The sequence below is a fragment of the Hemiscyllium ocellatum genome, chromosome 29 (assembly GCF_020745735.1).
Source record: "Hemiscyllium ocellatum isolate sHemOce1 chromosome 29, sHemOce1.pat.X.cur, whole genome shotgun sequence".
NCBI classification, from domain to species: domain Eukaryota; kingdom Metazoa; phylum Chordata; class Chondrichthyes; order Orectolobiformes; family Hemiscylliidae; genus Hemiscyllium; species Hemiscyllium ocellatum.
The window spans coordinates 25,712,035-25,726,924 of NC_083429.1; the positions used below are offsets into that span (position 1 = coordinate 25,712,035).

Here is a 14,890-nt window from a genome sequence, read left to right on the forward strand (position 1 = left end):
CTTAACCATAAAATATATAAGATTCATTCCAGGAGTTAATTGAAATATTTAAGTTGCTTTGCACAAGTCACAGAGGGAAATAATGGTTACAGCATGACAAGAAACGACAGAGTATGCTCAAACTAAAAGTGCACCAGCAAGAAGGCCAGAAGTCAGAGAAATAATAAAGATAGAACTCAGGGCTTTTTACCTGTATGTGTGTAACACTCATAGTAAAATAGATGTTGTGATCTAGTAACCATTACAGAATTATGGCGGCAAATGACAACATCTGTGAGTTGAATATTAAAGGATTAGATTAGATTCCCTACAATGTGGAAACAGGCCTTTCGGCCCAATCAGTCCACACCGACCCTCCAAAGAGTAGCCCACCCAGACCCATTTCCCTCTGACTAATTGACCTAACACTACGGGCAATTTAGCATGGTCAATTCACCTAACCTGCATGTCTTTGGACTGTGGGAGGAAACCGGAGCACCCGGAGGAAACTCACGCAGACACGGGGAGAATGTGCAAACTTCACACAGACAGTCACCTAAGGCTGGAATCAAACCTGGGACTCTGGTGCTGCGACACAGCTGTACTAACCAGACATTAAGGAAGGATAGGAAGCTGGGGAAAACCTGTAGGAGTTTAATTAAGGATATAATTGGTAGAATAGAGACAGCTAACTTTAGTTCAGGAAATTAAAATATAGAAACACATTGGACAGAGATTAGATTAGATTACTTACAGTGTGGAAACAGGCCCTTCGGCCCAACAAGTCCACACTGACCCACCGAAGCGCCACCCACCCATACCCCTACATTTACCCCTTACTTAACACTACGGGCAATTTAGCATGGCCAATTCACCTGACCCGCACATCTTTGTGACTGTGGGAGGAAACCGGAGCACCCGGAGGAAACCCACGCAGACACGGGGAGAACGTGCAAACTCCACACAGTCAGTCACCTGAGGCGGGAATTGAACCCAGGTCCCTGGCGCTGTGAGGCAGCAGTGCTAACCACTGTGCCACTGTGCCACCCACGCCATGAGAAACATTAGTCCTAAAAAGTTACTTAACTGGCTAGTTTGTAAGCCCTCAAATGGGAATCACACTGTGGGTCATGCTAGACAGTAAGAAATAATGAGGAAATGTCCATTGAGACAGACTTAGTTAATGACCTCATAATGAAGGTAACAGTGATCATAATTTGAATGAATATCACATTCAGTAGATTTATGGCTAGTTCTTAAACCTAGATAAGGGCAAGTATGAGGTTACGATGAAAGAGCTGGCTGAAGTGAACTTTATTGAAGAGGTCAGTTGAGATGCAGTAGCCAAAATTTCAAGAGATAGTTTGAATGCCAAAGGTTCATTCCAGTGAGAAAGGAAGAAACTAAGGGAAGGATGCAACATCTTAGGTAACTAAGGAAGAAACGAAAAGTGCTAAATAGAAAGAAAAGGCATAGATTTTCATAAAGAGAAATGAGAATTGAGAAAATGGACAAAACATTAACAAAGACAAATTAAGGGCAAATCTCATTTTATCTGTATTGGTGAGGAAGTATTAAGATGCAGACTACAGTTTAATTTGTGCTCATTATTTTATGCTGGAGCCTTTCAGACATCTAATGCTAATTCCCCTAGGGATGTAGAGTCAAAAGCAAGCAGTACCTTAGCCAGTAGTACAGAAAAAAAAGCAATATTTTAAAAGGAGAGTGATTGTGAAACTCTTAAACAGAGTGTCCTGATACATGAATCACATAAACTTAGTACACAGATACAGCAAGTAATTACAAAGGTATATGGAATATTGTCACTTATTACAAGGGGAGTGGAATTTCAAGTCGGGATTTCTTGCTGAAGTTGGTGTCACCACATGTAGAGCATTGCATACAATTTTGGTCTCTTTACTTAACAAACAATGTAAATATGGTAGAACCAGTTCAAAGAAGCTTTAACTGGTCGGTATCTGGATGGAGTTGATGGGGTGCTATCTTACAAAGAAGTGTGAGAAAGTATGGGCCTGCATCAATCGGACCTTAGATGAATATAGAGTTGTCTTATTGAGATGTTTAAGATCGTAAGAGGATAGAGTGGATGCAGAATGGATGTTTCCCCTCGTAGGATAGTCAAGAACCGAAGGACATAATTTAAACATAAGGGGACTTCCATTTAAGATGTAGATGTGGAGAATTATTTTCCCCTAAGATTTGAGTCATTCAGAACTTTCACTTTCCTACAAAATTGCGGAGGCAAAATCATTGAATATTTTTAAGACTGAGGTAGATTGCTTGTTGACTAACAAAGAAGTCAAAGTGTATTGGTGGAGTGGAGGATGGAGTGGATGTCATGTTACCAATGAATGGAAGAGTAGGCCTGACGACCAAAATGGTTGCTCCTGCTCTTAATCCATACCTTTGTGTTGGTAAACCACACTGTCTAATATGCAAGTAAAACCTTGTAAAGCCAACAGAAGGAAGTTGGACAACACTTTTGTTATTGTGATTTGCTGCCTGCAAACAATATGACCCTTGTCGTAATGCCATTAACCTCAAAGTGCTACAATAATAATTCTGAGGTCATGACCTCAGATTCTAAACAATAGTTGTCTAATTAACTGAAACAATACAGCAGATTAATTACAATGGGGACTCCAGTAGAAATCAGGTAGGGTGGGCCAATGTACCGCATAGTTCTCACTTGTAATTATCACTTAAGAAACATTGAAGATAAAACCTATATACACACACATGGGAACGGTGTCCTGCTCTTTTTGGTTGAATATGAAACCCACGGTTTTTATCTGAACAGCTTCTGTGTTCAAGCCAAATAAAGACTCTGGCAGTAATCAAAGTCTTCCAGTTTCCTATACAGATATTGTCCAGAATCAAGACTTCCTGCTTTCACAGTGAGATCCGCTGTGTATTTCCTCCATATGCTGAGTTTCCTATTTCAAACCTGCCACCACAGGAACTGAGGAACAAGGTGGTGGTAGAGAAAACTAACAACATTCTCCATAGCAACCTTCCTGTGCCTGTTAGCCTCAGCTCAGAGTGTATCAGGGAGCAACTAAAGAAAACAAGCAAAAACACACCTACCTTAATGAGGAATTGCCTCTCTCAAAAAAAACTATCTAATAAAGAACTTGTTTAATAAAGAGCTGGTAAAGCATCAGTGCCTAGTGAAGATTTTATGAAGATACGTGGTTTTCTTAAAGTCAAACAATATTGGAGGCCATTCAGCCTTTCATGTCTGTGCCAGCTCTCTGAAGGAGCTAACCACTCAGTTCCAATCTCCTCTTTCTCCAGAGCCTGGGTTTTTGTTTTGCTTTTACAATTATACATCACTTCCCTTTTGAAATAAAAATTGAATCCGTGACACTAGTTATTTGAGCCAGTGCAGTCCGGATTATACAGGTTTTGCTGCATTATAAAGTTTTTTTCTCATTGCCATCTCCCAGATCATCCCAGTAATTTTGCTTGGTGTCTACATCTGTAACAATTAGTTTCATTCGTTCCTGCAGTTGGAAGCAGTTTCTCTTTATTTGCACTTCTCAAACCCTCCATGATCGAAGTTTGGAGAAAGCTGACCAAGGGTAGATTTGAACACCGCACAGAGTGATGCAGATGATGTGCTGAAGAGATGTGAGACAGACAGACATTCCTCTGAGGAAAGAATTTATTTCCTGATATCTTCACACAGCATGTGCTGCTGATCAACTCACTTCACATGGAGCCTGTACAACACTGCCCTCTTGTGTGCAACTGTAGGTTTAAAGTCATCTAACAAAGTATTCTGCTTTCCTTAAGAGTTGCTGGTAATCAAATGCTGGTAGGAGCTACTGAAACTCTTGGAGAGTGAGTTGAGGTGAAGATTTTTTTTTTCAAATGAATGTTGTATTGATGATACTTTTATTGGGTTGCTATGTGTTTAAAGATTTGACTGTTTTAACAAGGTTTATCTGTCTACAGCATTGTGTCCAATCATTAATACAAGAGCCTTCGAATCTGGTCCAACAGGCCTACACCAAGACCTACTTATTCCTGCATGTATGTACATAGTGTACGTACTATTAAAAGAGATTGTGGTACAGAGAGAACTGTGTGTCTTTGTACATGAATCACAAAAAGTTAGTGTGCTGGTATAGCAAACGATTAGGAAGGCAAATGGAACATCACTGTTTATTATATAGGGATTAGAATATGAAAGTAGTGTAGTTTTAGTACGATTTTACAGGGTATTCATGAAACAACATCTGAAGTGTGCAGGTTTGGTCTCCTTCCTTAAGAAGAAAAAGGATTACATCAGAAGCGGTGTAGGAAAGGTCATATGCTTGATTCATGGGAGAAAGGGGTTAACTTAAAAAGAAAGCTGGACAGTTTATACCTATTTCATTTGGAATTTAGATGAAGTGTGGTTTTAATAAAACAGGGAGGAATTAACAGGGTGGATGCTGGATGGATTTTTCTCCTTGTGAGAGAGACTAGAATTGGGGATATTATTTAAAAATTAGGGGTCTCTCATTTAAGGCAGAGATCAAGAGACATTTTCCTCTTTGAGGGTCTTTAGTGCATTGAGTTTTATTTCCCAAAATGTTGTGGTGCTAAAGTCATTTAATATTTTTAAAGCTTGATTAGAAAGATTCTTAATTGGCAAGTGGTCCAAAAGGTCAAGATTAGAGTGGTGCTGGAAAAGCACAGCAGGTCGGGCAGCATCCATGGAACAGGAAAATCGATGTTTTGGGCAGGAACCCTTCATCAGAAATCAGCCCTTCCTGATGAAGGAGTCCTGCCTGAAATGCCAATTTTCCTGCTCCTCGGATGATGCCTGAACTGCTGTGCTTTTCCAGCACCATTCTAATCTTGATTCTGATCTCCAGCGTCTGCAGTCCTCACTTTTGCCTGAGTGATCCAACGGATACAGAAGGTAGACAAAAATATAAAGGCCACAGTCAGATCAGCCCTGATCAAATCAAAGAGCAGTTTTGTGGGGCCAAATAGCCTACTCCTTCTCCTAATTCTTGTGACTGTAGAAAAGTTTTCTTTGTCGATTTGACCTTAGAGGCTTGAGGTTGGAAAAGGGCTGTCCTTGTTGTGCCTGCCTGATTAATGAATAACTCGTACATTAGGCCTTCTAGATTGTTCCAATTAACAGATTAAATGGTAGGGCTTACTTTATAATACCTCTCAGGTATGTTTACTGCATAAAATTAGTCTTCTTTGGGTCCACCTTACACTGTAAGACAGGCTTATTAAAGTCTGATTTCTATCCTAATGAAAGACCTGGATACTCCGATGGCCAGACACTCATTGGGACAGTATGGACTGGAGTTCAGCATCAGGACACTGCAGAATCCTAGACACAACAAAGTCTGTGGGGATTTCCAGGCAAATTGAAGATTCTGAAGGCAGCTCCCCTGCATGAAGCCATATTTGGGACCCTGACTAGTGAAGATGAACTTTATTTAAATATTTTCTTTTGTACCTCAAAATTGCACTAAATTGTGGCGACAGAACACTTTTCACTGCATCTATCAAAATATATGTGACAATAAATCACTTATTCATCTGGAACCAGCCATAAAACAATCCTTAATGCCAGAGAATTCAGAAGGTCAGCTTCAACTAAGTTAATGGTTACTTCAGAAAAGTTTGATGATTAAAAACAGAGTTGAGATCCTGAGTCCCCCAACTGAACACACACATCCCAACTACTCCTGACCAACTCACAACACCCCCAGAAACACTGGCAATTGCCTCCATCCAGCTTGACCAGAGCCTCTACCCAACACAATTCTACCCCACCCCGGGTCCTGAATTCCCCCTTTTCTCCCCACAGCTGACTTGAAGTGGGCACAAGACCCTCTCTGCTGCTCTGAGCCACCTAATATTCTGCCCGTTCACCACCTGCTAACCACAACCAATCATCATATGGGTCAACCTCCTTGCACAAAGACCCCAAAACCCTCAATCCCCACCAGCCTTACACCTACTCCCACTAGCCCTCCATTTCCCTCTCTTCCCAACATTCTCTTCACCTCCTGGTTCCAATATCCACCCCTCCATCCCACCCTACACACTCCATCACATACCTGACACTCTATCAGGCTCTGTAGCATCCTTTCCACATGGCACTCTGCTTACCTGGGACCCTGAACATAGGCAACTTACACCTGACACTCACCCCTGTGGCACCCTATCTATCTTTATCCCTTAATCAACTGCACGCTATCCCCACACTTACATACTCAGCATTTCATAGCATCTAGGTGAAAGTGAGTACTGCAGATGCTGGAGATTAGAGTTAAGAGTGTGGTGCTGGAAAAGCACAGCAGGTTAGGCAGCATCCGAGAAGCAGGAACATCAACGTTTCAGGCAAAAGCCCTTTATATTATCAATGTATCTGGCTATACTGTTTGATATAGAACACAGTGACTGAATGTTGTAAAAGGGGACATGATTCGATTTCTAATGGCAATCTTGCGATAAAGAGGTACAGCTATGATTCAAATAAGCTCTGCATTTCTGTAAAGCCAGAATTGGAATTCCGGGCTAGAAATGTGAAGCTCAGTACCAACCTAAGTGAATATGAACAAAGTGACAATTTGACTGCTGATACTCCATGGAATATTCAGACTATAAACTCTTGGAATCACTAAGAGATTGTGTGCAAACTAACAGTGATTATCTGAACAGAGCAGGCTTGGTTTGAATGGCATTCAGAAACCTATACAAGAAAAATCGGAAGAGTAGGGGAGCAATATTTTGTAGAGAGCTTCACTTCTCTTGGATGTGAAGCTATTCCAAACCAATAAATAACTACTTCTGCTTCATATTTAAGAACCTAAAATGACATTCTGTTGAAGGATGCATTCAATGAAACAAATCTGGTTAAGAAAGGGGAGATTTAATTTAAAATGAATTTTTTTCTATGGCTGTAGTTTAATCCTTGTCACATGATATTTAATGTCCTTAAACCACATATAGAGAGAATGTACATACAGATAACTGTAATTTAGCATTCATAGAAAGCCACATTAAACCACTGTCAGTACTCCTGAATTTATATTTTTTAATTACATTTTAATGTAACATTTGCAATGATGATTTTACTTGATGATAAGTATGGATAGTAGCTATGAAAAATTTAGCTGCAATCATCAATTGTATTTGATGTTGAAAATAAAGTTATATTTGGTATTCTGTGAGCGAGTGAAGCTTTGTATGTTAAATTGTAGTGGCGAGCATTTATATAATTGTGCTCTATTATTTTGATGGAAGTGCTAATTCACTTCATGTGAATGGTTTAAAGTCAGCACTAAAATTCTGTAAGCAGGAGCAATATTGAAATGGATTAGGCCTTAAGGGATAATCTTTTCTAAGGTAATCTTTTTTTTTTATTTACTGATGGGATGTGGCCATCACTGGCTAGCATTTCTTTCCCAATCCTAATTGACAGCTCCAATCTTTCTCCCCATTGATATTAACTTCCAGAAGATAGAATTTAATTCAGTAAGTAATCAAAATTCCCTATACAGTTTAATGAACATATTTGAGATAGTTTGGAATTGGAGGTGCCACAATGCATTTGGTCAGTTGATAATTTGCATAAGAAACATTGAAGTAGAACTTCAACTTATTTCAGCTAGTTACATCAGAGCAGTCCAGGAGTAATTGGCCAAACCAATGCCTGCGATCTCCTATAGATGTCCAAAATTTAATTTGCTCAGACTAAGCCTGGCCCATATCTCAATTTGGGATTCACCCTGGTCTAAGGAATCTTTTGAAATTGTATTTGTTTTCTTAGGCACAGTCACTGGTATGTTAAAAAACACTTACCTATCAAAAAATATTTATGAAGAAACAAATGAAGTATTATTATATTTATATCTATTTCAGTGATTTTAATTTTGACTATTCTAGAGAGAGGACTTGATATGGATATGTTTCTTTTCGGTCAATAATGAAACATTTTCATCCATATTAATAAAACTGGGCCAGGTTATTATTCATATAATATTAAAAATACAATTATTTTGCGCCTCATGGCCTGATTGTTGCCAGTTTGCTTTGTGAGCTCAGTGCCTCTTGTTTTCAGGTAATTGATTGCCTCCTCCAATACTCTCTTTGAGGCTCCTCTGTTTCAATTGTCTGCTTCTATTATTTCTATATTCGCTTGTGGGATGTGGGCGTTGCTGGCTGGTCAGCATCTCTTGCCCAAAGGTTGTTGTCCTTGAGAAGGTGGTGATGACCTGTCTTCTTGAACAACTGCAGTCCATATACTGTAGGTAGATTTGTAAGACCTTTGATTGCTGTGAATGCTCCAACCGTATGTTTTGTGTTGATATACTGTGCTCTTCTATTAGTGAGGATGGGGATATTTGTGGAGCCTCCTCCAGTGAATTGTCTAATTATCCACAATCATTCCTGGATGTGGTAGGACTGCAGAGCTTGGAGCTGATCCATTGGTTGTACGATCGCTTAGTTCTTTCTATCACTTGATGCTTATGCTGTTTTCGTAGTCCTGTTTGGTAGCTTCGCCAGGTTGACACCTCATCTTCAGGTATGCCTAGTGCTGCTCCTGGTATGCCCTCTGCGCTCTCTGTTGGACCAGGGTTTGATCCACTGGCCTGATGGTAATTGTTGAGCAGGGATATGCTGGGCCATGGGGTTGCAGATTGTGTTGGAGTACAGTTCAGCTGTTGGTGGTCCTCGATGCCTCATGGATGCCCAGTCTTGAGTTGCTAGATCCATTAAAAGTATAGCCCATGTAGCACAGTGATAGTGCCACAAGGCACGATGAAATGTCCTTAATATTAGTCCCTAACACCTCTCGTGTGTCTTTATCCTAGAATTAGATTCTCTCATTCTCTTCAGTACTGCAACACTCTTTAGTTACACATGTATATGTTCAATACAATATCTTTCTCATCCACTCCAGACTTCTCTACCTTGTTGATGTTCCACTCACATCATTATTGTTAGCAGATATCACATTCTATTATACACCTTACTCATGTTCTGTAGTCACCTTGTTTTTAAACTGTCAATACTAGGGACTAGAAACATGCCTTTTTAGAGAGTGACAAGTATAATAACAGCTGCAGAAAATTTGCAGTTTAGTCACAAAGTTTTTAAAAAGTTAACAGATCTGGGAGATCCATGTAATAATTATGAATTTGCCACATAAACATTTAAACTAATTCTGGAGAGAACAACATTGAATTGCATGAACAGGGGGATGCTCAGTTATGAAAGTGTTTCTGGAATTGTGGATGGAAAGAATTACAGCTCAAGTATTCAGACAATAATGATTTCGCTTCTTTACAAGAATATATATTTTTTTCTAATCCAAGCATCAATCACAGTGAAAATGCACTTTCCACCTCTCAATGACACTGCTATTCATACTGCATCTTCATCTTCATTGCCTGAACAAATGGAAGGTATTTCCTAAACTCTTATTCTAAAGAGATGCAGTAACTTCTGTAATTTTTATGGCTTTTTGCTAACATGAATGGATTTCACATCTGGCCTGTCTCTCCTGCCAAGAATGCAATCCCTCTTGTAGTAAATGGGAAATCTCCACGATAATTCTTCTTTTTGCACCTGGTAGCAGCATATCCTACTCCCAAACCAAGGATAGAACATAAATAATTCATGGCTAAATATTGAAGATGTCTCCTGTTCAAGTGATTATTGATGTATATGGATCTTTAAGGGTGAATAATTGATTGAGTTCAATAAATGTTTCCTACTCTGAAATGTCTTGAGGAGTTGATAAGAGTAAGGTAGGATTCTGTGAAGACAAGCCAAAGGCTAGATCCATTACCTGTAAATAATTGCAATAAACTATATCTGGTTTATTCCGCAAGACTCTGCTTGATAGACCATAAGGTGGCTTTCCTCGCACACACATGAACACTTAAAGATTCCACACATTTAGAAGATACAGATGGCAGCACACACAAAAGTTGCCTTCCTACAAAGCCTTATAAACAGTGAAATTGTGAACAATGTGGGCGGCATGGTGGCACAGTGGTTAGCACTGCTGCCTCACTGCGCCAGAGACCTGGGTTCGTTTCCCGCCTCAGGCGACTGACTGTGTGGAGTTTGCACGTTCTCCCCGTGTCTGCATGGGTTTCCTCCAGGTGCTCTGGTTTCCTCCCATAGTCCAAAGATGTGCAGGTTAGGTGAATTGGCCATGCTAAATTGCTCGAAGTGTTAGGTAAAGGGGTAAATGTAGGGGAATTGGTGGGTTGCACTTCGACAGGTCGGTGTGGACTTGTTGGGCCGAAGGGCCTGTTTCCACACTGTAAGTAATCTGTAATCTAATTTTACATTGAAAGTCAAATAGATAGGTCCAAGCTTTCTTATCTGGTAGATGATCTCTTCTTCTGATGAAGAAAGCACAGCTGCAATGTGCTTTCCCACCATTAGGTTGTGATGCTTCAGGAGTACAGTTTCCTCAACTTTAATTTGGAATATTATATGCTCTGGATGTAGGTTTGCTTGCTGAACTGAAAAGTTCATTTTTAGATGTTTCATCACCATACCGGGTAACATCTTCATTGACCCTCCGAATAAGGCCCTGGTGATGTAGCCCACTTTCTGTTTATGGATTTGGGTTTCCTTGGGTTGGTGGTGTAATTTCCTATGGTGATGTCATTTCCTATGGTGATATCATTTTCTGTTCTTTTTTTCAGCGGGTGGTAAATGGAATCCAAGTCAATGTGACCAATTACAGATATCTCGGAAATGACTGCCAGACAACTCAGACCTCTTGGCATCATGGTCGCCCACAAACTCACCAACACACTAAAACAGCAGCTAATAAACTTGAAAGACCCTATACACACAACAAGCAAATCTAATGTCATTTACAAAATACCTTGCAAACACTGTAACAAACACTACGTTGGACAAACAGGCAGAAAACTAGCCACCAGGATATATGAACATTAACTAGCCAGAAAAAGACATGACCCACTCTCACTAGTATCCTCATATACGGATGAAGAAAGACACCACTTCGACTAGGACAACACATCCATACTAGGACAAGCCAAATAGAGACACACACAAGGTATGGCATTCCAATTGGAACTCTATCAACAAACACATTGACTCGGATCCCATTTACTACCCGCTGAGAAAAAGAACAGGAAATGACATCACTATAGGAAATGATGCCACCACAGGAAATGACATCACCAACCTAAGGAACCCCAAACACTAAATAGAAAGTGGGCTACACCATCAGTGCTTCATCTGGAGGCTCACTAATAGTGTTACCTAGAATGGTGGCAAAATGTCTGAAAATGAACCTTCCACCTCAGCGAGCAAACTTACACCCAGAACCTCAACCTGAGCTACAAATCTTCTAAAACTTGCTCATGTTGTATGCTTTATTAGGGAAAATCCTCTACATGTTGGCTGCCACAATGCTGCATTTTTATTGTTCAGAAACACAGATGAGAAAACTTTTGGAATACAATGAGCAATCAGGTACACAGAGACTTTCATATCAGTAAGCAAATTGACAAAATAGAAAGCACATTTTTATAAATTGTTTCCATACATCCATTTTACTTTTTCAAATGGCTCAGAAGATGTATTACAGAATTGTCAATAAAAATCAGACATTGACATTCTTCTTAAATTGTTGAAGAACTTCCCATGATGCTTCATGTAAGGTGGACTCAATTGGGCGCTGAGCAATGAATTCTGAGTCAGCTAAGGAAATTGTAATCGCAAGTTGAGCAAAAGAGATGGATCTTTAAAAGGAGTCTTAAACAAAGAAATGGATGTGGACAGATACAGGAATTTAGAGAAGAAGTTCCAGAAATTGGGACCTTAGTAATGATGGTTCTGCTGCCAATAAGTGGTATGGAAAGTGCGGGCATGTATAAGAGTGTGGTGTTAGGGGGAGGAAGCATTGAGAAGATAGGGTTGGTAAGGTTACAGCGGGGACACGGCCACAGAGAAACTCCAGCAAGTTGATAAGTATTTACAAATTGAGATGATGCATGAATAGAAGTAAGTACCAATCAGCAAAGACAAAGATTGTCGTTAACTGGGACTTGGTGCATATTAGATATGATTAGGAGTGATCTTGATGAATTAATGGTTAAAAAGCCTGGAATATAGAAACAGCAAAGGTAGTTTTAAGGTAGTGAAGGAGCAACACTCCGAAAGCTAGTGTGCTTCCAATTAAACCTGTTGGACTATAACCTGGTGTTGTGTGATTTTTAACTTTGTATACCCCAGTCCAACACCGGCATCTCCAAATCAAGACATTTCAAATTCTTTTTAAAACAGTGTCACATCTGTGAAATATGGTCACCATTATAATGTAGGAAATGTCCGCTCAGCAAAATCCCACAAACAGCAATAACAGTGGAGTTATTTGTTTGTTGGAGAGATTACTATTGGTGGACTTCAATATTCTTTGATTTGAAAAAAACGAGTGCAGTCGGACAGACAACACACTGGTCAAAGGTGTGACTGGGATATTGGGTTCAATGTTGACTGCAGCAGCATTGGCAAAACAGAAATACCAGCAAGCAGAAACTGCCCTGTACTGCACAGTGTGTTGAACTGGCCTTGGGAACTGCAGATCATAGTTGACAACTGCTGTTTGTAAAATAAATAATGCAGTTTGGTAACATAGTGGAACAGTTCTTTCTGTCCCAGATCACTGCCTGAATACATGAGCTGTACCATTTCTGAGAAGGGATGCTGTTATTGGGAAGACCCAACTCAATTCAGTGAAGATAGCTAAATTAACTGTGTTTAACTGTATTATTTAACTGTATTAATTTCATGGGGTGTGCCAAAAGTAGTGTTATGTAAATAAGTAGAATTGTCCTGCCACTAAGAGAAATTATTTCCTCAGAAAAGCATGCACTGCTATGGCTTTTGTTTTGCTCCTTGTCCTTTTCTGTTTAAACCGGCCTCCTGATCTCTTTGCTGGGATGTGTTTTGATCCTGCAGGCTTAATAATTTATTATGTTTAATAATCTCAAATATTCATTTGAGTATATTTTTATATTCGTTGGGTAAGAGCTTGAATAATAACTGTCATGAAAATCAAACACATTCTACTTCCAATACGAACTATTATTATCAAGCATTGGTTTTTCAGTCAGGATTAGTACAGCTTTTACAGAGGAGAGCTCCTCCTACACTCATATGAAACGCTGGTTGGTCAGCTGTAGCAGGGGTTCAGTACAGAATGCCATTTCCACCCATTAGTTTTGCACTTCCCTCTACATGACACAGACAATTTCCTCTAATTCTACTCAAACAAATAATGTTGGAGAAGTTCTGCAGGTCTGGCAGCAACTGTGGAGAGAGAAACAGAGTTTCAAGTCTCTTGTATGACTCTCTTTCAGAACCGTAGAATCCCTACAGCTTGGATACAGGCCTTGGCCCATCAAGTCCAAACTGACCCATACCCACTCCATCCATAAAAACCTGCATTTCCAATGGCAAATACATCTAGCCTGCGCATTCTGGGTAATTTAATATGGCCAATCAACCTAACCTGAATATCTTTGGACTGTGGGAGGAAACCCCACCCATGCATAGAGAGAATGTACAAACACCACACACACAGTTGCCTGAGGATGGAATCAAACCCAAGTCCTTGGCAGCAGTTCTAACCACTGAGCCACCCCTAATTCTAAATCTACTGCTCTTCCAAAGTTAAAATGTAAACTTGATTGAACCTTTCTGCAGAACAGGATTTTGTTTTGTGCTCAGTGGGCCACGGTTGCAGTCTGAAGTCTTTCCCAGATAGCCATGCTTCATGCGTGAATTTGATGGTGGTAATTGCACTGTTATTTGTCCATCGGAGTGTGTGACTGCTGAGCTGTTTTCCTACCATCACCTACTATTCAGCTATGTGTATTTTCCAACAGTGTAAAGTGACTGATAATCGGGAGCTAGAATCATGGCAGCCTAGTTTTCTTCTTAGCTCAAGGCTAATTGTAATGCCTTGGCTATGATTAGCTTATTCAACACAGTTTAGCTTTGGCTGCCTATATCTCAGTTACATATGAACCGAAACATTCTATTCATATTTCTTTGTTTCTGTTGTCTGATAGAATCATCAGAATTACGGCTGGAGATGCCGCCAAAACGAACTGTCGCTGTTGGCAATTCAGTCATCCTGACTAGCAAGATTTCCATCCCCCAGGGAGCAGAACTTGCCTCCGTGACATGGACCAAAAAGAGAGATGGACCAGTAAGTTTAATAGCATCATCAACATCAAGGTGTTGGGTTTCTCAGGATATTGGAACCTTTGTGGGCCTTTAAATGATGGTCAAGGAGACCCAGATCTTGACGTCACTATCTTAATTTTGGTGGCTCCTATACATGATGGTAAGGAGGGAGGTGGGGCGTGAAGTGCACTGATGCTAACTATAAATTAGTTGGAGAATTTTAACTCAGTACACATGTCAAGAAATCTGATTTTTGCTCCAGGAATGGCTTCAAACATTGTGTTCCATGACTTCATGACCTAAAGATAATTGCTCTAGAAAGGCAGATGCTGTAAAACTGTGAATTTGTGTATATTTAAATCTTCTGTGCTTTAAATTTGATTGAAAAAAATTGCCTGCCTGTATCTATGAAAGTAATTTTTTTTGTTTAGCAATTAGGAAGTAGCCTTTAGTGGTTTGATTATAGCATGATTACTACCTGACTCCTTTCCACAACATAACATTAACATAGAAAAGGGGTTGATAGTTAAAATAATTATGAAATGATTGCTTGCATTTGATGTGGAGTTATGAATAGACAATTTTTAAATCAACAGTTAATTGTTTGAACGGATTTAATGCATATAATGTCATAGAACCAGAGTCACAGACATGTACATCATGAAAACAGACC

The 14,890-nt window shown here is 39.8% G+C and overlaps 1 protein-coding gene across 3 annotated transcripts in view; it reads left to right on the forward strand.

Annotated features, from left to right (window-relative positions):
- esama (endothelial cell adhesion molecule a) overlaps positions 1 to 14,890 on the forward strand; it is a 141,436-nt gene that overhangs the window by 84,622 nt on the left and 41,924 nt on the right. For all 3 annotated transcript variants that reach the window (XM_060846676.1, XM_060846679.1, XM_060846677.1), the window contains exon 2: positions 14,100 to 14,239. In XM_060846676.1, the coding sequence (XP_060702659.1) occupies positions 14,100 to 14,239 (140 nt within the window). The remainder of the gene's footprint in view (positions 1 to 14,099; positions 14,240 to 14,890) is intronic.